The following is a 26320-nucleotide window of genomic DNA, read 5'->3' on the forward strand; positions in this document are numbered from 1 at the left end:
CCATGCCCATAGCCTCAAGGCAGTGAAGCGGTAGCTGCAGCCACGGTGGGAATAGCAAGTGGCAAGTGAGAACCCTGGGACCTGAATGCAAAAGGCAGTGTTTTCTCTGTACTCAAGACTCTTACCACGGAACTTCTTTATGATCCTCAGGTCTAAAAATTGTTAAATATCTTCTCAATTTAAATTACAAAAAGAGTGAGCTTATGTCATGCAGACTTCACTTGATAGTATATACTATTATATTAGCCTTTTTTTTTTTTTTTTGTCTTTTTCGGTACCAGGGATGGAACTCACGACTACCTGCTTGCAAGGCAGGTGCTTATGCCACTGAGCTAAATCCCCAGCCCCTATATTACCCTTTTAAATTCTAATAAAGTTGGAACTATCATGACAGAAAGACAATGCAATCAAATAAAGGCTAAAAAGAGTCTACTGGGGAGGTCTTCATACTGAATAATAAAAGCACCCAATGCAGTGCTAATTTGGGGTTGAGGGTATGCTTATGTTTTTCCAGGAAATGCTGAATGGCCTCTCTGGGTGCCAGAGCATGTTGTCTGTAGTATCATGGACCCAAACCCAGAGAAAGAGTTGGTTCCACCTCTTGAGAAGCAAGTGCTCAATCCTATGACAGTGATGCCTCAGAGACCACACCAACCAATAGAAAAGAATGAAGCTAAAACCAGCCTTAATTGACCCAGGATGCCCAGGCAGTGGTAACCAAAATAAAATCAAAGATCTAAATAGGTGATACTGTTACTGGTCATTGAGTTAGATAGACATATTATCAGTCAGACAGGGCTAGGTTCTTGAAGGAGCCAGTGCAGAAGACTAGATGCTTTGCAAACTGTGGGGGAGATAGATGCTTCCCGCTGTGGGTCAAGAAGCAAGACAAAAGATAAAGCAAATACACGAGTCACAAGGATTGATATTCTAAGCAGTTCTTTATCTCTCTAAGGAAGCCCGGAATCACTGTCCAAACCCCTTTAGGAAGAATCACTGCTCTGTATGCATGCCCACTTGCTACATGACTCCTTCCCCATTTGTCCCCGATTTAACCTGAGCAATTAATCATATTGGTTGACTATAGTTCTGTCCCACCTCATGCCCACCTTGTGAGTTCTCATGTTTTCCCCACCTTAGACCTGCCTAACCTCATGATTTAACTCTATTTGTTGTTGTTGTTTTCTTTTTTTGGTATGGGGGATCAAACTCATGACCTTGAGCTTCCCAGGCAAGCAGCATGGCCCAGGCCAAGCACTCCCCACTAGTCCCACTTGGGAGGGGAATATGTGACTAAAGTCATTGCAGAGTCCTCTTCTGGGTAGTCTGTCCTGTCCCAGAATGTCCTCTGTTGGACCTTCCTAGTCTATGGAAGGGTCACCGTTCTTCTCACTCAACACAGATCAATGCATGGCTCCCCGCCTGTCCTGCTCTGAACTCTGTTTGCCAATTCTCGCTCTCAGATGTTTCACGTCTCTGTCCCTGCTGATTCAGACGCAATGGTGGCGGCAGGAAGTTCAAATCACGGGTTCCAGCTTCAGTGCTGAGATTTTATCTGTTCCGGTTATAGCACTGGGAATTCATGTCTAGTTGGTTTCTCTCAACATAGTTCGTTCCTGGGTTGGCACGGTATGTCTCCCCTTGCTTAGGACTCCTCACCACACCATTCCTGGATTCTAAGGTGGCTATCTCAGAGAGCCTCCATAGCTGCTGTTATCTATCTGCCATGTTCTCCCGAAAGTCTCTCCTTTTTTTTTTTAACTTAATGTGTCAAAGCCATCTATATTAGAGATTATAGCCAACCTTCTCTGCCTCATTTCTGTTATGGTCTTCTTTTGCCATTAGTTGTCTGCTTATCTGCATTCTGTTTTCTGCTCCATTCATTGAGGCTTCTCTGCTACTGTTCTTGGAATCCTAGTACTTTTCTCTCTCTAGGATGCCTTACAGTATTCTCTGTAGAGTTGGGTTGGTGGCTGCGAATTTCCCAAGTTCCTCTTTGTCTTGGAAGTATCTTGTTTCTCCATTCATTACTAGAGACAGTTTAGCAGGGTATATCAATCTGGGTTGGCGGTTATTTTCTTTCAGGGCTTGGAATATTTCGCTCCAGGCTCTTCTTTACTTGATGGTTTGTGTTGAGAAGTCTGCCATGATTCTGATGAGCCCTTCTTCATAGGTTATCTGTTCTTGTCTCTAACAGCTTTTAATATTCTGTTCTTATTGAATTTCTGGGATCTTGATTATTATATGCCTGAGTGTGGCTCTGTTTTGGTTGTAGGTGGCTGGAGTTGTGTATGCCTCATACATCAGAATATCATTTCCTTTTCCTATGTTTGGGAAGTTTTCCTTAATTATTTCTGTGAATAGCCTTTGCAGTTCCTTTGTTTTTAGCACTGCTTCTTCATTCATATTCTTTATTCTCAAGTTGTAGATCCTCTTGTTGTCTTCTAGCCTTTGTATTGTTACTGCTTGTTCCCTTGTTATTTTTAAAAAGTTTTTCCTTTCATAATCTCACACTGCAAAACTGTCCTCCACTTTGGATAATCTATCCTTAGTTTCTTTCAAGCAGATTTGCCATCTTTCCATAGTTTTTAATTTCCTGGTAATCTCTTTGAATGTGCTTCATGTATTCCATATTTTTTTTATATTCTTCATCAAATGGTTCTCTCCTTTGTTTTGAGTTCCCCCCTTCTTCCGTCTGTGTCCACTTGAGGGGTTCTTAGCAGCTCTTTTATTAATCTTCTTATATCTTGCTTTACTTGGCTAAATATTTCCCTTTTGAACTCATCTATGAGGGCCCGAAGATATCTCTTTATTTCCACCGGTGCCGTGTCTGATATTGCATGTTTGCTGTCCTCATTCTCCTTTGTATTTACCTGTTCTGGGTCAATGTTCTCAGTGTTGAGACCTGGGGACTTTTCTTGTTGCTTCCTCTTCCCATCTTTTTTGTTTCTTCCAAAAGACCCCAGTTTCTTTCTTTGTTGGTTACAATTATTCTGTAGCACGCTGGCTAGGTGACCCTTCCCACTGCGTTGTGCTAGTGAGTTGCAGACAGGAGCAGTGTATGCTGGCCCCTCCCTTCCAATCAGTCAAGCTGCTGAGGCCTGAGCTGTGTTACTGTGCACCGCTTCCCCTCCAGGTCTGTCAAACTTCTGAGGTTTCACTGCCTTAGTGTGCACCACTCTGTTGGGAATTGATTTCAGATAATCTATTGGGTCTCAGCCAGGTCTCATGACCCAGGCCTAGCTCACTCCACCAATCCCATTCGGGAAGGGAACAACTGACTGAAGTCACTGCTGCCCCTTGTACTTGTCAGTCCTGCCCGGTCCCAGATTGTCGTCCCTGGAGCCTCCCTTTCTGTGGAATGGCTCCACTCCCATCACTCACCTCAGGTCAATGCAGGCTCCCTGCCATCTCAGCTGTCTGGCTGGCTGGCCCCTGACCTCAATGTGACTGCACCTCTAGTGAGTCGAAGCGGCAGGACTTCGGACGACTTGACAAGTCACCCACTGTGGCGGGAGCACTGAATCTTTAGCTGTTCCAATAAGAGCACCGGGACTGTGTGTTTGATTGGTTCTTCTCATCTTAGTTTCTTCTTTGGATGAGAGAATTCATCTCCCTCTGTTTGGGGCTCCCCACACAGTTTTATGTTGAATTTTAAGTTAACTATCTCAGGGAGCCTCTGTAGCCAGCTGTTGTCTATCTGCCATCTTTCTGTAGGGCTTAATTTTTATTTTTATCAGTACATGCCTGTAGTATATAATGATTACATCCATGATGGGGCACTTACACATGTACATAACATAAATTCTTTTTCTAAAGTACCAATTCATTCTTATTCTCCATTTTATATATACAGATACCTTCCACATGTACCAGATGAAAGGAGAAAAAGAAATAAAGAATAAAAAATCATCACACACCTGCAAAAACAAAAGGGACTGTCAGTCCTCTTTATACAGTGCTCAGAGTTCAGCCAGGGTGCTCACAGATTGAAAAGCTTTGACTTACAGGGTGTCTAGACAACCACTGGACCTGTGTCTTCACCTCTGTCGGCCATGCTTTGCTTGGTTTGAGTTATGCTCCCATGGGCATGACTCACTGGAGGATTTTTTTGTTTTGTTTTGTTTTGTTTTGGTACTGAGGATTTAACTCACAACTACGCACTTGCCAAACAGGCACTTATGCCGCTGAGCTAAATCCCTGGCCCTCACTGGAGGTTTTTGCCTCTGTTGTGATCTAGCACCTTCAGGTGCTTGAGTTAGGGAGAGTGCAGTGTGGCTGGCTAAACACCCAGTCTTCTGCTGATTTCTGAGGCCTTCTTGATTTCTTACTGCTTCTGTCCAGTTATCCCTGCAGCTGCTTGTATATCCTCTTTCTGTACTATTCTGGTGTAGGGCTGGGGAGCCACGCTACCCCCTCCCTCTGGCCATGCTGTTCTCCAGTTCTACACCTGCACCAAATCTGCTGACCACACTTCAAAGGTTCCCTGTCCACCCCTTGAGCTCAATAGTGCCTAGGGCGTGCTGCTCATGGCTTCTACGTTGGGTGACAGGATTCCCATGTGGGCACCGAGGGGTGGGTGGGCAGAGTATCCCACAGCCACTCATCTTGACCTTGCTGGTGTTTAGGGCAAGGGTGGGGCAGTGCTCAAGTACTCCCTGGATCTCACTCATTACAGCCAGTGCCTACCCATGCAACTCACTTAGCTAAGGCTCTCAGGGTTATGTTCCAGGTTCCTTATCAGGACCATGCATTTGTTGTTTACGTTACCAAGAACCTGCCAGTCCTGAGTCCCTGAATGAGTATCTGGCCTTTACTTTCTTTAGTGCCCTGCTTAGTGAGTTGAGTGGCTTGCCTCTGCCTCTCCTAGTGTGAATGGAACCATGATGGATGGCATTGGATATTGGAATACTCAGCTCCTTCTTTGGGGCATTAGGTCCTTTCCCAAGAGTGCATGTTTGTCAGCCCTGGGTATAAGCAGTGCCAAGATCAGAAGATGCCCCAGCTTCCCTTTCTACCTACCACCATACTGGTGAAGGTTTTGATTGCCTTCATTCTATCTGTATTTCCCGGCACATCTTATGTTTCCCATACATGCCACTGCCTCTAATCAGCCATGATAAAACCAAATTTAGTTCTAAATTACAATTCTATTGTATTTGATAAGTTGTATCAATAAAAAATTTTGAAAATATACCCTAATTCATTTTGCCACTTTTTATAGGTGCCGTATTATTGATTTTCACAAGGCAACTGGTCCCTCGGGTACACACCCTCGCTTATTTGAATGGATATTGAACTATTATTCCTCAGAGCAGGGAGGGAATGCAAAGGTGCTATGCACGTCCAAACCTCCTATCTATCTCCAGCATCAAGGTTAGTATAACTCCTAGGTAAAAGCTTAAGACTCTGATAGGGATTCGATAGGGATGAAGGGAGTATTGTGACATTAACCTACCTTCCTGGATAATGAAGGATAGTATTGGATAGTATTCATGGCATCTTTGGGGTCTTGTGCACATGCTATTTTCTTTGTCTGGTTCACTGTTGTTTCATTGTTCATCCATTGCCTTCTTCATGACTCTATCCAGATGTCACTTTAAGCCTTCCCCTAACTCATTTTATTTAAAAGTTCTTATCATTAGCCCCACACCCCACCACTGGCAGGCATTTCCTTCACTTACCCTGTTGGTGGAGTGTCTACTCCTCTTTGAATATAAGCTCCATGAAAGCAGGCATATTGATCTGTTTGTTTTCTACCATATACCTTATTGCTGGAACCATGCTGGCTTATAGATACATGATAAATTTTGTTGAGTGGGTGATTTGCATTGACAAGAATAAAGAGAGTAATTGTTCAGGAATATAAGCCAGAGATTAAATCCTCCACATTGATTTTCTGGGGTATGTAATTTTAATGTCTGTTGATCTTTCTAATCCATCATTGTTTTTATTGTAGGATAGATAAATTTCAAGTACTTCCAGATGAGATAATTTGAATAAGAGACTAGAGAAGGAAAAGACATCAAGAAAGTCATAAAAATAAAATATGTGGTAGAGTAGAAGCAGATTTTTTTTGATAATGACTTTAATAATCAAAGTAAAATGAAGAGCAGGAAGTAAAACTAATTACTAATGTTTTAGAAGAGATCTCGGGGCTGGGGATTTAGCTCAGCAGCATAAGCACCTGCCTTGCTAGCAGGCGGTCGTGAGTTCGATCCCCGGTACCGATAAAAATGAAAAAGACAAAAAAAAAAAAAAAAAAAAAGAAGATATCTCATGTACATAAATGTCAAAGGCTACCAATATTTATGTTTTAAATATATACATACAGAGAACAAGAATATATATGTATGTGTGTGTATATGTGGTGTTACTAGTATCTGTGTAAGGGTTTACAGATAGCTTTTTATTTCGTATTTTGATAGGTCATAGTCGAACAATTGTTGGAATTGAAGAGAGAAAAAACAGAACATTATGTTTATTAATATTTGACCCTGGATGTCCTTCTCGAGAAATGCAAAAACTATTAAAACAAGACTTCGAAGCCAGTAGTCTCAAGCAACTTCGGAAATTTGCAGGAAATTTAAAACATAAACAATACCAGATAGTGGCAATAGAGGGTACTCTTTCGCCAGAAGAGAAAGTGGTAAGTATAATGTGAAGATGTGATGGGTGAAACTTAAAAACTTTAAATTTTTTTGTTTGTTTTGCTTTTTGAGACAGGGTCTCACTTTGTAGTCCAGGCTGGTCTTGACCTTGCTCTCCTTGCCTCAAATTTGCAACTCTTGTGCCTCCACCTCCTGAGTGCTGAAATCATAGGCATGTACTGTTATACCAACCTAAGCTTTTTTGCTTTTGTTGTTTTTTTCAAGCTAACGTTTAAAATTTTTACTTAAAATGTCTGTTGCCCCTTTGTATAGCCTAATACCTTATTCTATTTCATTAAGTTGAAAAATACATTTATTTTTATAACACTGAATTTCTGGAATGGGCATCGTTACATTTAAAATAATGCCTAAATGGCTTTCATTTGCTTCACTGTGCTTCATGAAAATGTTTTATATTATTTAACCTTTTTTTACTATTAGGTGAATGATAAATAATGAAATACGTATGGTAAGAAAAGACCTAACTGTACTGATTGATCTACAGATGATCAGATGGAAATGTAAAGCTTTAAAGAGGACAAAATGATTTTACTTTTATTTCATGTTTGTTTTTATAGCTTACTTTTAAAGTACTATATCTTTCCTTCTAAGTGATAATGATAAAATTTTTAATTGTAGGATTTCAGAACAAATTTGATGTTTTACGATATAACGAAACACAGATATGTATAACTGCATTTCATGTATTTTTTTCACATTTGGACTTAGGACTAGTTCTGGTATTTTAATAATCATGTAATTCAGAGAATGGCTACCAAAAAAATTAATTAGTTTTACAGTTGTCTTATTGTAAGACATTCGCCATAAATGTATATTTTAGTAGCTATTAATCCCAGAACCTCTTCTAGATGTTAGGAATACTTGTCTAGATGAAGGAATTTATGCAAACACAGATCTATGCAACAGTCATTTTTCTCAGCTGGTTTTTACACAATGATTAATTTACTACACTATATTCTTAGCTTTCTGTGTGTCATCTTTGTACTCTGAATGTAACTTAATCTAATCTGTCTAATTTAGCTTGGATAAATACGCTTTAATTTGTAACTCAGATTGTGAAAGTAGCACAAATATTGAATTATGTTTTGAGGCGAAATTTTTAAAGTGTATAGAAAGAGTTGTTTTTCTTAAAAGCTCTGTCCTCAAAGCAGTAACTCTCCAGGTCTCTTCTCTGGTTTTTTCCCTCTAACCCTGTCTCTCTGTATATAATTTTGTAAGCCATCATTTTTCCTTTTGACTCATTTTAAAAACAATGACATTTTCTTTTATTTGAAAATGTATTCTCTTTGAAATTTAATGTCTCTGTGCCTTAGCTTTAAAAAATGTTTATTCCTAAATTTAAAAGTTTGGTATTTTAATTTTCCTTTAGGAATTTCCATTTTGAAAAAAAACCATATTTTATATCAAAATGATAATTAATAGTATAATTAGTTAATTTATAACTTGCAATTAATAGTGTTTAAAATTCTTTTTCAAGGCCAGGAGACAAGCTTCTCAAGTCTTTACAGCGGAGAAGATTCCTTGAAGAATTAAACTTTTTGGTGATTATAGCATTGTACTTTATTTTCCAAAACCTGGGCCGTTGAACTTTTTAATACAACTTAAGAATCTGTGAATTCTCTTGAGTGCTCAACTTGCTTGCCTACATTAAATTATTCCTTTAGTGCTTTATTATCTACTGATTGTTTCAATAAAATATCTTGCTTGCACTGAAGATTTTTTTCTTATCCATGTTTCAGACACCAATTTTGTATTGTATATATGAATTGACATACATTGGGTCCTGACTTGTTTTAGGTACTTAGTATTTTACATATATTAATTAATCTTTAAATTCTTCTTTTACAGCAAGTATTATAATTAGTCCCTTGAAAGAGCTGGAGCTTTGACAAATTAGTAGTAATTTGTCCAAGAAAATGATCATGGTTTGGGGGTGAACTCAGGCTGTTTCATTTCCAAGCTCTTAACACTATATTATTTAGCTGTCTTCTCTTAGAGAATAAGAGGAATTCCCTTCTCACTATGTAGAAATGGCCTTAATATGTAACAGGCATAATTCTTTAAAGATTTGCTTTTGCTAAATATTTATACTGATTATACATGTAAATTTTATTTTTTGTTTCTATTATAATTGTTTTTTGTTTTATTTTTGTGGTGCTAGGGCTTGAACCCAGGGTTTTGTGCATGTAAGGCAAGAGCTCTACCTCTGAGCCAAATCCTCAGCCATAAATTTTAGAGTCTGTGTTTAATGTGTTTTCTGAAGGAAAGAAACTCCCAGATTCGTGTGGAATATAACTTGTATCATTGCAAGCATGAATTCCTAGTCTGACAAATATGGGCAGAAGAAAATAAAGTTTTTCAGAAGATCACAGGATCTACGGGTAAAAAAAGTTGGTCTGGAGCCAATTTAGTAGCAGGCTAGGATATGATATAATGTATAACTAGAACAGTCTTATCAGCTGCCATAGTAGATTTTCTCTGCTCAAAATTCAAACTCCAGGGAGGCATGATTCACATGACACTAACTAGACAATGGTGCTCGGAGAAAATAAGGATAGGAAGGAACTGAATTTTAAAAAACCAAAAATAAATAAAAGCAAAACCAAGTTGCTACTATACAGTGAACATGAACATGATTGAATAAAGATTTGTGAATTTTAGGTACTCCAAAAAAGACTGAAATTTGCCCACCAAAAATGAAATAGTCTTGCCTGGTAGAGAATTCTGGAAATGACCTTCCTGGATAGTCTATGCAGAAGTAATATTTTTTACTTTATATCTCCATGCTGTTATTCTTTTCCATGCCCCCATGTTCTCGTACCTAGGTAATGTGATAACCTAACTAGTCTCTCTGTCTTAAACCTGTATTCTCTATCATTTGTCTTCCACACTGAAGCCTAAATATTCTAAAACATAGTGGTGTTTGTCAGCTTTCTAGGTTAGGTTAATCCTCTTTTTTATTGCTCAAGAATCTGATTCAGCTTTCTTACATAGTCTGGGCTGTGCTTACCTCTCCAGTGTTATCTCTTACCACTCCTTTGTGTTAAATTTTTATTTTTATTGATACATGTTTGCAGTACATAACAATTACATTCAGTGTGGGGAGCTGGAACGAGTACATAATACATCTCACTTTTCACTTCCTCTTTCCCACGTCACTTTCCCGTCACTTGAAGTTACCTCAGCCTGAAGTCTTGACAAAATGCATGTAGCTTTTACTGCCAATAGCATCCCCTGCAGCAGTCCACATGTGACTCAGAAATGCTTCTTGCTCTACTCAAGTCTGGGCTAAGTCACCATCTGAGGACTTGACGTAGTGTTTAAATGTAGACCAGGAATCTGTAGGCTTCCAATTTATGGTAAGTACAGAAATTGAAATTTGCTGTAAACTTTTTAATTTTACAAAAATAACAGCATTGGCTTACAATTCTTTTTCAAAAGTTACCCTTTATTGCAGACTAGGAAGCACTAATCTTCAAGACTTCAAGACTTGCATCATACTGCTTGCTAAATGGCAGTCTATTCTAATTATCTGCCTTTCTATACTCCCTCGTCAGTAAAAGCTGTGATTTCAGGAGCAGTGCCTACTGTATATTCATTCTCTAGTATGTTTAAACTGAAAAATACTTTTTTTATTGAATGAAAAGCAATAGTGGAGAATATGTCTGAAGTGTCTGGAAATCTCATCTTTTTATCTGCAAATCATCCCTTACTCCCAATCAATTCAAATAATTTTCTATAGGGTGACAGGAAGCCTGGTTAAAGAAGTGAAAAGTAGCAGGGTTAAATGAGTGTTCTAGCCTTTGACTAAATCGTGGAATTAGGAACACTACCCTCAGAAGGAGAATAAATACACACCCACGGTATTTGCACACAGTATCAGCCTCAACCACCACCAGTCACAGAGATTTAGTCTCCGTCTCGTAGTTGGTCAGGTCTCACAAAAGATAAAAGCAGACATTCTAGTTCACTGATGAGCAGGGTTTTACTCTATACTCCTTGACACTTCCAAAGTATAAACATTTTCATGGAGTTTTACGAGTTACAACTTTCAGTGTTTGTGATAAGGAAAATTAAATGATACATTTTTGAAACATACACAAACATGTTTTCCATTAGCCATGGCTATCAGAACATATGGTCTATTGAGTTATCATTCTTTAAACACATAATTGCATATGAAATGTCAGATTTGATATTTTTAAGGAATTACACAGTGTAATCCTGGTTCAATATAAAATTAGTCTCACATACGGGCTTTGTATGTTAGTGCCACAGCATATGAGAGCAGACAGTTTTATTCTTAGTTATCATCATCTTCATCTTCCTCAGATTCACTGTCCTGAGCTGCAAGTTCAGTTGCTTCCTGTGCAGCTCTAAAAGCCTGCTCCTCTTCCACACTAGGGTCATCCATTTCTGTAATTTCTGGTCCACTGGAGTATTCTTGATAAACTGGTGGTGGGACTGGAGGTGAGTAATTGTGTACACTATACTTACATCCCCAGCCTATGTAGAAATTTTCAAACTTTCTATAAGTTAAAAATAAAAAGCCAAATTCAGTATTTCTGTAGAAATTCAGTGCTATTATTGTATCATGGTCTAATAAGAAAAACATGCATTTAAAATTTAAGGTTAGAAGTAAATTATCCCCTAGTGACTGTTCCACTATAAGGAATCATTTTTTTTTTTTTTTTGAAAGTAGTAAAAATGCAACAGGACAAAACAGAACAAAGCCAATTGAGACAATGCAGTGAAATTGGTACAGGATTTCACAGCAGGATACTGGGATAGTAGTAATATGTACCATGGTATATCTCTTTAACTTCAAATTAGTTGTCCAGTCAGTTAGGTATAGAACATTATAAAACCAATTGAGAATACTGAATACAGCAAAAGAAATGTAACAAAACACTGAAAACAACCTATGCTTTCGAACAGAAGATATTTGCCATACTGCATATGGTCTTCCTCCTAAGAGATGCTGAGACATCTATCCCCAGTAGTAATGCGGGGAGGGGCCAGGCAGGGGAAGGGTGCTTGATTTTCAGCCCGCGTGGCAGTAGGCTCACAGGTAATGGTTCTTCTCCAGGCCCACGCTGCAGGTGCTTACCAAGAGGGCCGGTGAATAAGCGGCCTGAGTCCCTCCATGGCTGGATCAAGGAATGATTTTGATTCAGACTGCTCAAGCTAAGAAAACCATGAGAGCTGGGTATGGTGGCGCACGCCTATAATCCTAGCACTTGGGAGGCTGAGGCAGGAGGATTACCAGATATTCAAGGACAGCCTGGGCTACAAAGTGAGTTCAAGGCCAACCTGAGCTACATAGTGAAACCCTATCTCAAAATGACAAAAAAAAAAAAATGCAACCAGACTGTCAAAATATACCCTCTACCTAGAAACACAAAAAAAGGACTTATGCAATTCAGAGTTTCGGAGAATGTTGCTAATTCCACAAAAAGTTCCATAGGAGGATTTAAACAGGTTCCCTCAGAATGGAACTATTGGTGGTATATTTATGATTGTCCTATCAGGCATTTTATGCCACTGATGGTACAAGCAGATCTAATCACCTGTCTTTTTGCTAATTAAACACCTTCCTGTGGGACAGCTACTTGTGGTTCAAGTCACTGGGCAGTGAGACCCTGTTATGAGTGTTTGTTAAAAGCCAGTGACTTTGCCGAGTGAGAGGTCAAGCTTGATGTTAAAAAATGTGTTCCTTTTTCAGGCCCAACATTGAGCAATTAACAAAGGCTTTACTAGGGAAGCCTCACCCTGGAAAACTCCCCACTTCTCAGCTGGGAAAATTTCTCATGCCAAACAAGGTGCCAGCATATATTGTTGAGGAGAGCTGTCCAAGGACTCTGTCCCTCTGCTTGGTCTTGTTCTCTGCATTCTTAGCTAAGCCCTAAACGCCCATTCTCATTGCCATCCGTAAATCACAGGTGCCTTTTGTTTAGAGATTCCATTTTTAATGAAGTGACCCCAAAACTCCCAAATCTATGACAACCGTGTTTTTGCAGACCCATCTGATCATTCATGGTAGGGAGTGAGGCATGGAGAAGTCGAAGAGTTGTCCTGCTTGTGCTATTACCATGAGGGACTGAAGCTTCAGGTGTGAGTTTTGAAATAGGGCTCTAAAGGCTACTACTCACAGACACCTGGCAGCTCAGCTCTCTTCAGAGACTGCAGTGAGAAGTGGAAGCACAAGACAAAAGGAACTATTTGTTCTAGTTGAATGATAATAGTATTCTGAGTTGTTTGATTCTAAATCCCTCAAAAGCAAAACAGCATTTTTAATTATTTTTATCAAAATATTCTACAAAAGTGATCTGAGCCTTAAATACTACCTAGAATTATCTCCATCAGTTTAAGTGAATAACTAAATTACACAATAATCATGGATGAAAAACTTTTCTTTCAGTTAAAGGCAAAGCCTGAATTACTCTAATGTTTAATGACTTACTATATAATCAGTCTTTACCACACACATGTAGTATGACAAAGATGAGTTAAAACAATAGTAGCTTAACACTCCAGTAATAATATAATTACCAGAGTTTATATACTTACTTGCCAGTGGAAAAGGCATATGCTCCAGGCCAAAGGTTGGATCGAAGGACTGCAATAGCATATTGTGGAATGAGACTTGAGGACAGTCGTGTTGTCCAAGCAGGTATATTCTGAATCTCTGGAACATGATGAGAAAATCTTAACCCTTAAACAGACAAGAATCTACTATGTAGCTGAAATTATCTTTCTAAATATTAAAAGCATTGGATATAAAAAGTTAACATAAAATCAGTATTTTTGAATACTTTTGAAAAGAAAAAATTTTAAATATACACATCTATATATACATTCACATACACACACATTTTTGCTACGAAGGTTTTATTAAGAGAGGAGGCTTATGTGGGAGAAAGAATATTTTGTACTATGTGCTACCAGAGAAAAGTCAGATTCCTACCAGTGAAGAAAGTAAATTATCACATAGGTATTTTACTATGGCTATGCTGTGCATTTATAGTCTGCACAATGCAAAACAGAATGATGCACAAGGATCACCATTTCCCCAAAGGGTGACAGCTCATGTTTCCTCAGTGTATCACTACTTTGTCCTCTGCCAGAACACGTGGCAATAGTAGGCTGCCTTGTTTTTTTGTTTTTTGTTTTTTTTAATTTTAAAGAGGGTAAAACTAAACAGAACAAAGCAGATCAGAAGGAAACAATGTGACACATTTCAAAGCAAGACAACAGGAGATCTACAGTGGCTATCATGTTTCTTGTTTTCTTCTAAATAGTTGTCCATATCTTCACACACAGTGAATTCATACAACACGAAATAGTATAAAACTGATCAGAACAGAGTAATGAAGGCATTCATACCAGACAATTGGAAAATTAACAATGGCCACCATAATAGCTTGTTCTCTTTAAAATAGCTGTCCATACCTTCATGTATGTTGAAATTAAACAGTACAAAACAGACTAAAACCACTCTAAACAAAGAATAAAAGCATTACTGGATTTTACAGCATGATGATATGGAATCAGCAATGGATACCATAATTTCTCTCTTCAAAGTAGCTGTTCACTTCATTATGCATAATATAATCAGTTCTCATAAACTGTTTAAGAGAAGTTGTACGCATGTGTAAGCCTCTAGCAGGCTGCCTTGTTGAGCCCAGCACTCCAGAGCATGAAGGGAGAGGACCTCCACCCTTACCCACGTTTTAGAGCTTTTCAGTTCTTTATGTACTTACCACACAGTGCACGTCATGTTTTTGTGTTACTCTGTTAATAATTACATAAAGTTACCTGAATCTTCAGAGATTGGGGTCAAAAGAGGAGGCCCCACTTCCTGTTCTATATAGTCAGGTTCTTCTTTTTCTTCATCTTCCTCTTCTTCCTCTTCATGTTTTGGTGTGGGGTTGAACCAAGTACAGCGACCCTGGAAATGAATGTTTTGATATGTAATAGCCTAACGTAGACATTAAAATTTCAATATTCATTTGGATTGCAGGAATTTTCAGGATGTGGTTTCAATGTATGGGAAAATAATTTTCCATTCATTCATTCTACATGCATTTACCAAGTGCTGTTTTTATCTTAGCTCCAACCAAAAAAAAATTGAACTATTTTTTCAAAAATTTACTGTCTTTGAGGTTTCATTTATATCTTAAAATTAACAGAACCTTAGTAAAAAAAGGTAATACATTATACTGGTTGTAATAAATTATATAAATTAGTAAAGTTAAATTGTTAACAATTTTTAAATGTGATAGTAAGGTTAGGGGTTAAATTTCTAAACTCTAGCTGTGTCTCAGAGTAATTCCTATCTAGATCAAAATATAATGAAAGACTGGGTGTGGTGGTGCACACCTGTAATCTGAGTACTCACGAGGCTGAGGCAAGAGGATCCTTGAGAGTTTGAGACCAGCCTGGATTACAAAGTGAACTCAAAACCAACCTGAACTACATAGTAAAACCCTGTCTCAAAAAGACCACCCCCCAAAAAAGAATAGATAGATAGATAGATAGATATAGATAGACAAATAGTGAAAATTGTTCTGCTTGTAAGTAAAGGAGTATAACAAAGGGTTTAGAAGAATGGATTCTGGCTCTATTCTACACAGCCTCACAATTGACTATGTTACTTATTAGCTATATTCTCTTTGTGACGTTCCTAACGATGTCCCTAAATTCTCTGCCTCAGTTTCCTCATCTATAAGATAAAGGTAATAATATAAAGTTTTCATAAGGTTGTTCTGGGGACTAATTTAGGAATATGTGTATGTAATCAACTTAAAATATATACGTCTATAATGTATAGTCATAATTTAGTACAATCATACATAAAATTTAATGTGTATATTGCCCTATAAACACCTGATGCAATTAGTCATAGTACTCTTTATTTTTGTTTTTTTTTAATCCTTTGTTTTTCTGGACATAAGTCCATGTATTATGGAGACAGAATAAAAGAATTCTTTCTAAAATAATGCATCCATCCCCTTTTAATACATAAAAGCAGAGTAATTTCAGAACACATAACTCTTAAGTCTGGACAGTACCTGACAGTATTCCCTTACCTGAGGAAGAATGTGCTGTACATGATGAACCCAATTGGATAGAGATTCCACTAGATCAAGCACTTGGATGCCTTCAAAATCAGGATTTTCTTCAAAGCTACTTCGTCCACTTTCTACCTCTTCCTCTTCCTCTCCTTCCTCTTCACCAAACTGGTAGAATCCTAGAGGACTGACATGTGTCCCTGCTGAAATTCGGGCAATTTGTGCTCGTAAGTAATTGCTCTCATTTCCTGGAAAAGGTGGGTAGCTTATGATGGGAGCATCTAATTGCCCAGTAAAAAATTTCTTGATTTTTCTTGCAGTAACAATTTGTGCAGGCTTGACCGATGGTAACTTCACCCACGGTCTTCCGGGTTCATTGCAAACAAAATAGACATATTTGTTGGCACCTGTCCTATTTTCTTCTTTTGGTATCACCTGTGAGGGTCTGTAGAGGGACTTGGGTAACTCATCTTCCTCCTCTCTATCAGCGTCACTTTGACCATTGTCCCTCTCTTCAGCTTCAACTACATCCTCTTCTTCGACCTCCTCTTCATCTTCCCCCTCACGAATTTCTACTTCAGCTACAATATAATTCATTTCCAGGCCCAAGATCTTGCCCCAGAAACGGCATCTTTGAATTGGGTGAGTGTCAGTAAGTTGTTTGAGGGCAAGAAATATGCGGTAAGTCTCATCAGTGCTCAAACCAACTCCAGCTTGTTCAAAATAAAAAGCAGACTCCATTATATTTGGAAGAGAGTTTTCTACCTGGAAAAGCAAATCATATGGTTAAAATTTTATCCATAAGGAGGAGTGCCTGGTTCCTTGATATTAGCTCTACTTTCCCCACCCTTCCAACACTTCTTTGAGGATTTAAACTATGACTCACATTACAAACTATGACTCATATTACAAATTACTGAAATTTGTAATATAACTTCTTACACTCATTACATTTTGTATTTAATATGATAGTTACCCTGTTTTATATGTAGACTTTAGGGATAATTTAATAACTGCTATTGATAATGAAAATATGGTCTTTTATAAAAATTATTAAGCAATTTTACTTTGCTAAAATAACATGTAGTATACCTTACATAAGCAAGCATTTAGAGAAAATAGATGTATATAATATAAACATATTATATGATAAGCCATTTAAAGATACTTTTGAACGGCTGGGAATTTAGCTCAGTGGCACAAGCACCTGCCTGGCAAATACAGGGTCATAGTTATGATCCCAAAAACAAACAACACTTCTGAAATACATGGTTATATATGTTTAAGGTAAATAAAAATATATATATGGTAACAGTATAAATAAAAGAATGTAATAAAGACATTGTAATCAGATGCATGTCCCTACTTACAATAAATGCTTTGGGATTTAAGATAGTGAATAAAAATATAAATAGTTCTATAAAAGAAAAAAACAGGAAAATGAACAATCTCAAATGTGCTGAAAAGAAGTATTTCTGACGAAATATAGTAACAAGAAAGGACCTTAACTGAGATCATGATAAGAGAAATTGAGAGCATTTGCTATTCTTACAAATGACCTGCTCTCATTTATATTATTATAGTATCATGATATAGATAAGGCCTTTTAAAATCCTCCCTCTTTGATATATATTTTTTTTAAAGACAAGGTCTTCTGTATACTTCAGGTCAACCTTAAATTCACTACATAGCCTAGTCTGGCCTCATGGTGATCCTCCTGCCTCAGCCTCCCAAATGCTAGGATTACATGTGGTTCCATTATGTCCCTCTCTTGATTTGAATTATAAAACTCATTCTTGGACCTTCTCAGCCCTCTAGAAGTTTTTCTCACCTTCATTTCCTAGTTGAGCCCTAGATATTATTGTTCTCAAAACTTTCCATCTCATCAGCACAATGTTGTAGTTTTACAAGAGTTCTCCATACTCTCTCAAGTATATGTAGCTGATTGGAATTTGGATCTTTCCTGATCTTTTATTTTTTATTTTCCCTACAATTTTACTTATTACAGGGGGCTGGGGATTTAGCTCAGCGGCATAAGCGCCTTCCTTACAAGCAGGCAGTCGTGAGTTCGATCCCTGGTACCGATAAAAACGAAAAAGAACAACAACAACAAAAAACCCAATTTTACTTATTACAGTCTTCACCTGGTGAAGCCTATATATCCTCTGTAATCCAGATGAAATATCATTTCTACTACAAAGCCCTGCCAAGTTGCTAAGAGCTGCATTCTGTCTGGTGGTCTAGCCAGCTGTCAAAACAACAGAATAGATAGATACTTAGTATATACTCAGAACTTTTACATATTCTACTCATATTCCTCAGGGTGTTGCCATGTGACTATCCCTGAAGTATGGAAAGTTAAGTCATTTGTTCCAAGTCATACTAGTGAATGACTAACTTGGGATTGTAACTCAGCTCTGAGTCCAAAGCCCAGGTTTTCCCCATCATATGAGGCCATCTCTTCCCCAACACCACCTTTGGGCTTTTTGAGACAGGGTCTCACCATGTAGTTCAGACTGGCCTTGAGCTCATTTTGTAGCCCCAGACTGATCTTGAACTCACAATGATCCTCCTGCCTCAGCCTTCCAAGGGCTGGGATTACAGGCATGTGCTATCATGCCCAGTTGAGGTCATTTCTTTACTAATAAATAGCTTTATACTTTTTGTTGTCTGTTTTACTAGATTGTAAGCAACTTAAAGTCAGGAAAATCTTTTCCATTTTTTCACAAGTACATTTCTCTACCTGGAATGCAATGGACAGTCAAAACTTGCTAATGAATGGATGCTGAAGTCTAAGCACAACTAAAAACATGAGTGGTACACAGAATTCAGGAACAGCATTGTCACATAACTGATGTCTCATTCCTTTGGAAACCAACTCTTTCTGTTCCTTTTCTGAGCTTTTCATCTTCACCTGATGACTCAGCTTTCCCAGCCTCTAAAACCAATTCTACCCTTTTCATCAGGATGACTTAAGGATTCTGTAAGAGGCTATCATGGCTGGTGTCTAGATGACCTTCCAAAGCCTCATGCTTTCATAGGAGGGACTTTTGGAGGTAACTGGATCATGGATGTATGATATGGATTAAGGGTTGTGGTAACTAAATTACTCCACTGATTGATTTAGCATAGTTCTGGGTGTGGATAAAGGGAAGGCCCACCATAAGTGGGGTTAGCACCATCCAATAGGCTTGTAGCCTGAATGAGGTAAAAGAGAAAGAGATATTTACTGCTTTCTGCTTTCCCTGCTGTGAACTGTTTCTTCTCTGCCATCCCTTTGCCATACCATGCTGCCTTGGATCCAGCTGACTATGGACTGACGCCTCTACAAACTGTGAAGTAAAATAAACCTTTCCTCCTTTAACTTGTGGGTGTCGGGTAGTGTTTTGTCCCAGCAAGCAGGAAATAACTAAAACCAAGGCTTTGGTTCCAGGTAAAAACACGTATTTCTATCTTCATCCAACATGGTAGTTTTAAGGTGGGGATCCCTGCCCTAGGACACTGCACATTTTGACTTTGCTTTGATTAATGCCTCTAGGGAACCTCTGCTACATGCCTGCCCCATGTGCTGTGCTCCTGAGGCCTCACCGTTGTGTGGGGCAACATACCCAAATGCCCCCTTGTTGAAGCAATCTGTTATTGACTCCTGAACCCCATCACCGTTTACTTCTGAGTACTCTGGACCTTATGAGCCCTAGGCTTGCACCTACTATCTAGATCCCAATTTTTCCCTGACAAGTGAGTCTGTTTTTGAAAAATCATTAGATTTGCAACTTATGTAAATATTTAAGTATACTAGTAACAGAAGATGTGTACATAGGATTTAGGAAGCAATAAAGACACTCATTTAAAATATTTGAAGTTGTGTGTGTGTGTGTGTGTGTGTGTGTGTGTGTGTGTGTGTGTGTTGGGGACTGAAACCAGGATCTCCTGCATGTCAGGCAAGTGCTTCACCATTGAGCTATTTCCCTAGCCTGCCATAAAATGTTATTTTGAGACTGAGTCTTGCTAAGTTCCCCAAACTGACCTCAAGCTTGCGAGGCCAGCCTGAGCTATATAGTGAGGTAAAAGGCCAGCACAAATTGCGTAGCCAGATCTTGTTTCAAAAACACAGCATTCTTGTAATCCCAGCACTTGGAAGGCTGACACAGGAGGATTGCTGCTAGTTAAAGCCAGACTGGGCTACACAGTTCAAGGCCAGCCTAGACTACATAGCAAAACCCTGTCTAATAAAACAAAACAAAACAACAACAACAGCAAAATATATATATATATATATATATATATATATATATATATATAATAGTTGGCTGGTTCCAAAGCAGGGTGGCATAGCAGAGGGGCATCACAGATGAGAAATAGTCACAGATGAGCAAGCAGGCAAGCATGCAGGCAAGAACACATTAACCTTCTTTCTGTCCCTTATATTTTATGCAGGCTGCCTGCCCTAGTGTAAGTATAGCACTCATATTCTTTATCCTAGGCAGAACTATGCCAAACCAATCAATGGAGTGACTTTGTAATTAAACACCCTAGGTCTCAGCACCATGCACTCTAGATCCACCTCTGAAGCGCCCTGAACCATCTCTGAAAACCTCCTCACACCATGACTGTATGAGGTTTTAGGGGACATCTAGACACAAGCCATAACACACAGCTTCAGTGTAACTACAGTGCAGTAGGTTTGCTTACATCAGCCTTACCACAGACTTATGGAAAATGTATTACCCTATGACCTCATAGTAGCTTCAGTGTCAGTAAGTGATAGAAATTTAACTATATCTGGCATTTACTATTATACACTTTTTTTTTTTTTTTTTTTTGTACTGGGGATCTAACTCACAACTTTGCCCTTGCCTGGCAGGCGCTTAAGCCACTGAGCTAAATCCCTAGCCCTATCTGGCATTTACTATTCAACAAATACTTAATAAGAAAGAGCTATGAGCCCAGATCTGTACCAGACAACTTGGAGAATATGAAATACAAAGAAACCACCTTTTCTGTTACCAGGAAACTTACCACAAACATCTCTAACAAAAGCTAAGGTCTATAAAATATTACAGTTTCATGTGAGCTGGGCCTAGTGGTACATGCTTATAATCCCAGCACCTGGAAGGTTGAAGCAGGATTATGAGTTCCAGGCCAGCCTGGGCTACATAGACAGAATTTGAATCAAAATAACAGCAATAATAAACCACACAATTTGGAAAAAAAATTAACAAAGAAATGACAGGTGCAAAGTGAGTTACTTGGAGGCTTGAAAGGATTTAAGGAAATTAAGATGCAAATACTATGTAGAGAGCCATGAAAACCACTTGCTGTGAAGTTAAAGTCACACCCCCCACTCAGCTCTACGGAACTCCTCCCAAATTTAACCATTAGTATTAATAGTAATGACTTACTATTTCATCTTCCAGTTCTTGGTCAACTCCTTCCAAATGTCCCTGAAGAAAAAGAGCCTTTTGCCCCTCCGCTATGTCATATGTTGGGAGCATCTCATTCTCATTTTGGAATGTATCTAATTTTTTACTAAAATGTGCCATTTTCACATTTTGGCTGATATTTTCAATGATGTCAACAGCATTTTCAGGACGCTCATCTAATATCTTGGTCAGCATATTAGAAAGATGATCATATCTACTCAAACAAAAAATTCCAAATCACATGTACATTAAGAGCACTTACAGAATCATTTCCTTCAGGTCGCTTGTTTTAGGGAACTCATCAACCTTTTATCATCCTGGATTTTCAGTGATGTCAGAGAAAAGCTATCCTAGAATATTCATTAGGAAATGCTTCTAATAGGCTAGGATGTTTAATTTATTAAAGAAAAAGATATTAAAGCAAGCTATGTCATCCATATCAGATACATCTTCACATTTCATTTCTAAAATGAAAATGTCCTGAAGAACATTTTTCATTGTTACTTTCTCTTCTCCTGCCCCATCAAACCCAACTTGAGTTCTAATTCTGCTGATTGTATCTTTAAGACCTATTTCCTTCCTATCTTCTTTTAAGCCAGTTATTTATTTAGACCTGCCAAAAATACATTTCATATTGCAACCTCTACTACACACAACTAAGACAAGTGTCATCAAATATTACATTAAGCTGTGATGTCACTAATTTTTGGTTCTATTCAATCAAAACATTGTTATAGCTTTTATTTAACAACAGCTGAACTACTGAAACTGTCTTTATCCTTTCATTAATTCATTATAACTTATATATAACTACTAGTGTGTCTTTTTTCTGTACCAAATTTACAACACAGATTTATTTTTAAGAAGGCAAACTCCTGTCAAATTTCTCATGATGTAAAGAAACTTCTGTTCAGTTGGGACTTGCATAAAATGACTCTTGGGAGGGTATGCATTAGTTCTCTCCAACTTGTTTCTAGTTCAGTTAGAACCTGTCCCTGTGAGGGTAAAGCAAACAGAAATCACTTTGGTTACAAAATCCCCTCTGAGCAACTTTATTTGTTCCAAATACAACACTTCTCTCAAGAAATAATTTTAAATTCCCTTTATCCTCAAAGACTCACACTCAAGTCATTCCCAAAACAATTTTTCCTTAAGTTTAGAGTGATTCTTACTGATGACACAGAAATGCTGCTGTGAAATTGCGTACATTATCTATTTCCTTATTTCCTGTATAGGAAGTGCCATAGGTCCTTCCATGGCCAAGACCAGAGTTCCGTTTTTTTCTTGTTTTCTCCCTTACTATAATGAAGTAAATATATGCTCGAGAGCTGCTTGTTTTCGATCAATTGACCTGAGGTGTAATTCTTGGTTTTTTTTTAATGTCTGTGTATTTTTAATGGATCTTAAAAATATCACAGAAAATATGTAGATTATATATAAGCATCCTATGTGAAGGGCAGTTAAAATATTATATTTGAAGAGTAAATCTCTGCAAATATTGCTATTATAAATTAACAAAATTGAGCCAGGCGTGGTGGCTCATGCCTGTAATCCCAGCACTGGCAAGGCTGAGACAGGAGGATCGTTGTGAGTTCGAGACTAGCCTGGGCTACAAAGTGAGCTCAAGGCCAGCCTGAACTGCATAGTGAGACCCTGTCTCAAAAAGACAAAAATGAATGAATGAATTAATTAATTAACAAAAATTTTTTAAAAGCTTCATTAAACTTTCTTAATATTTACTCAGTGTTGGCACTAGGGGATTTCCACATAATTTACTGAGCAAATGCAGTATTTGTAAGAATGCATGATTTACTCTAACACATGGTGTGTAAATCAGAGTTAAGTCCAAATTTTCATTTTACTTTTCAGGTTTCAATATAATGTCCACATGTGTTTTATTCATAGTTCTCCAGTATATAGGACATAAATGTTTTTTAAGTCCACACTTGAAAAACTTATTATGTAAAATCATGATACATATTTATTAGTTATTAATTCATGGTTATGATTTTTCAAATAGAATTAATAATTTGTTTTAGTAGAATGGTAAAGAAAAGGAAGTGATTCTTTTTTGTAAGCTTTCTGTTTAGTAATTGAAATCCATGATCAGATCTTGTATTTTATCAAAGATTATTTTAATTGCCATAAAAATAGATTTTATGTCTGTCAAAATAGATCTACACATAAGTGATAGGGATTAAAGCTGTCCTTACTAAGCTGCTTAGGACTGCAGGCTCCAAAATACTTAAAACCAAGGTATTGAATAATGACCTCATAAACAGCATTTGAAAACAAAATTAAAATTTAGTATTTAGCTAATATCATTTGTAAAATGACTTGGGATATTTTCTCACTTTAGTTTTTGTATTCAATTTTACATTTTTGGTAAACTTACAAATATTTATAATGAGCTGTTTTGCTGTTTTAAAAATTTTTGAAAAGCCATGCTTGTTATTTATATTTATGTTTGTTACAGGACATTATATGGAAGTACACCATAGAAATCCAAGTAAAATCCACTACTGAGTAGCAAATCACTCTTACAGCTTAAGAAAATTGCAGTTTAAAATGACAATTTATAAATAATATTTTGAAAAAAAATTTTTGAATTGCTCAATCTCAGTTTTAGTGAAAGAACATGTCTATCAAATACTATCTTTTAATTAGATTTTAGATTGTATATTCTGTTTCTTTAACCCACATATACTGCATTATATGTTCAGTAGAGACTCAATATTTTCTGACAAATCAGGAGGCACATTGGCAAGTTATGATGAGAACTGAAATAGATTCAGAAGATGAACTTTAGTCTGCTGCCATGCTTTCATATTCAATAATCAATTTATAACATCATCCTAGGAGCTAAACATATAGAAGTCTACAAAACTTCTGTGGTCACCATAATCTGGGGCCTGCAGTATAGCCCATTGAGTCAGGCACTAAAATTCAAGTCTATAAATATATATACAGTTATAAAAAGAATTGAGAACTCTGAAGGAAAAGATAAGGCTATTATAATCGGGTTGTATGGAAGCTGCGTTCTGAAGGGTTTAGTAGCTAACCAGGCACAGGACCAGGAAAGAAGCCTCCACTGTGACTGACCATGCAGTACAGCTAGAGCAGAGCCAAGGGGAAGGAAGTGTGAGTCTGGTTCCCTGAGCCTGTGGATCCAGCAAATTAAGTAGTCCAGTCAGTGCCTTTCCTTACAAACAAATGAGTTGATCTGATGTTTTCTGAAGTCCCTTCTAGGCATAAACATTGGACAGACTCTGCATATGTAACCACAAAGGCAAGAATTTATAAAAATCTGTTCTGGTAGCAATTGTGAAATTGAAACTACAGTGGGATGCCCTGAACATACCTGAACTGCTGGTCACCATATGTGAAAAGAAACCTGGGTAAAGTGGGAGTGTTCTGAGTGGTCTATATGATGACAAACTCCCAATTTATCCCAAGCTCAGAGCTTTTTAAGGATGCAGTTGCAGTGCTCAAGTCAGGATGGTCTCAGGAAGCTGAGATGACTGGTCACCTCACCACTGGCCTGGAAGGTAGCTCCCAACCACACCGCCTAATGCTTATATTGCAGACACAGGCCTTCTCTACTATTTTGGACAATTATTTTTACAAGTACCCTGGGAAGCTGCTTAAACATCTTTGCCTTTATTTTCTCTTTGAAGCACAATGCTCATAAATGCTAGGTTTTATTTCTGTGCTGCAGAGTCAAAATTCTTAAGGAAGCCCACTGTTAGCTGGGTGTGGTGGTGCATGCCTACAATTCCAGCACTCGGGAGGCCTGGGACAGGAAAATCACTGCGGTTTGGAGGCCAGCCTGGGTTACAAAGTGAGTTCAAGGCCAGCCTGCTTTTAGTGCTGTGGTGATGTTTTTATGTGACTTTCCTCGCCTATTATATCTTTTGAAATATACTTCCATTTATCTAGACAAATACACTGCCACAGATACCCCAAAACCTTTTGCCTTGCCAAACTGTCCTTCTTATCCTAGACTTACAGGTTCAAGCCAGTCTTGCTGCTGGCTTGAAACAGGTAACCCTTAGCGTTCTGCACCGCGATGTCAAGCATGCTGGTGGAGGCCTCGCAGGCCCTGGACTCAGGCTGACCCGGGTCTTTGTGGCAGCTCCAGCCCTCCTTCTGGACACTGCCAGATGGCAGCTCTTTTGGTTGACAGAGCTTGCTGCTTGAGTTGGGCTGCCAAGCCAGCGGACCGGTGTCCTCCACCGAATGGCTTCGGTGAGCCCATTCCCTCTCATCCGTCGATGGCCCCAGGGGATCGGAGAGAGCAGTCCCAGCATCAGAAACCCCACTGGAGGCCCCGTCTGGCTGCCGTGGAGCCCCGAGGTTCTGCCTGGCCAGAGTGGACGAGAGTTGCAGAGGCGGTGGCGGGGAAGACGACGCCCCTTGCCCGGCAGCGGGGCCTCGGGACCCGGGGCTCTGAGCGCAGCTGCTCCTGGGCCGGGGTCTGGCGTCGGGCGCTGGCTCGGCTTCCCAGGGCCCAGAAGACTGGGGACGGGGGTCCTGGGGAGAAGCTGCAGTCCCTTCTTCCCTTGGCAGCATTGCTTCTCTCAGTGGTTGGTTTTCTTTTTTTTGGCTCAGGGAGGTTGAGTCTTCCATGGAGAGAACTGAGAAAAAAGCTCTGAGGACAGGGGCGTGAAGATGAGGAAGAAGGCAAAGCAAAGCGCCACTTCGGAAGGTCTCCTAAGGGATTTCTGCTTCGCTGCGCTCTGCAAGTTACAGCGTCCGGTCTCCATGGCAACCCCGGGGCAGTCCCTCCAAGAACAACTGCTGCCAGGGTTGTAGGGAGACCTAGGTAAGAATCCTAGATCTGTGATTTGATGGAGCTCCTGTCTGTCTTTCCTGCTTACCCAATCCGATCAGTACTCTACCTCAACTCTCTGGAAACCGAAGTTCAGGTTTTGTGCCTTGAGCACCTAGTAGCTGCAACCGTTCGGTGACTCAGGCACATGGTGCCTCAGGGCACCCGGCGGAGGGTGACTCAGGGAATTCTGATAGTGAACCAAATTGTGCCACGAGGAACAAGTTGTGCATTATTGAAGAAACTGTGTGTGTGTGTGTGTGTGTGTGTGTTGGGGTTGGTCTAGAGACTTCAAGAAAAATAAACAGGGCCTGAGTTTTG

General features: G+C 38.8%; 2 protein-coding genes across 4 annotated transcripts in view; one reads left to right on the forward strand and one right to left on the reverse strand.

Annotated features, from left to right (window-relative positions):
- Zup1 (zinc finger containing ubiquitin peptidase 1) overlaps positions 1 to 8385 on the forward strand; it is a 38452-nt gene extending 30067 nt beyond the window's left edge. For 2 of the 3 annotated variants that reach the window (XM_013143588.3, XM_013143587.3), the window contains exons 8-10: positions 5225 to 5376; positions 6429 to 6649; positions 8149 to 8385. In XM_013143588.3, the coding sequence (XP_012999042.1) occupies positions 5225 to 5376; positions 6429 to 6649; positions 8149 to 8196 (421 nt within the window). In that variant the 3' untranslated portion in view covers positions 8197 to 8385. The remainder of the gene's footprint in view (positions 1 to 5224; positions 5377 to 6428; positions 6650 to 8148) is intronic. The other variant, XM_063235024.1, reaches the window with a different exon arrangement.
- Positions 8386 to 10631: 2246 nt separating this feature from the next.
- On the reverse strand, positions 10632 to 25959 carry Rsph4a (radial spoke head component 4A). Its single transcript, XM_003479715.4, has 6 exons — positions 25178 to 25959; positions 21148 to 21382; positions 15764 to 16510; positions 14490 to 14622; positions 13242 to 13359; positions 10632 to 11200 (listed from the first exon to the last, which is right to left on the reverse strand). Exons 1-6 carry the CDS (start codon positions 25795 to 25797, stop codon positions 10975 to 10977), a joined length of 2079 nt encoding a protein of 692 aa, XP_003479763.2. The 5' UTR covers positions 25798 to 25959; the 3' UTR covers positions 10632 to 10974.
- Between the last annotated feature and the right edge of the window lie 361 nt (positions 25960 to 26320).

Source organism: Cavia porcellus, unplaced genomic scaffold (assembly GCF_034190915.1).
Source record: "Cavia porcellus strain 051 isolate PalLab524CR breed Dunkin Hartley unplaced genomic scaffold, mCavPor4.1 scaffold_24, whole genome shotgun sequence".
In the NCBI taxonomy this organism is placed as follows: domain Eukaryota; kingdom Metazoa; phylum Chordata; class Mammalia; order Rodentia; family Caviidae; genus Cavia; species Cavia porcellus.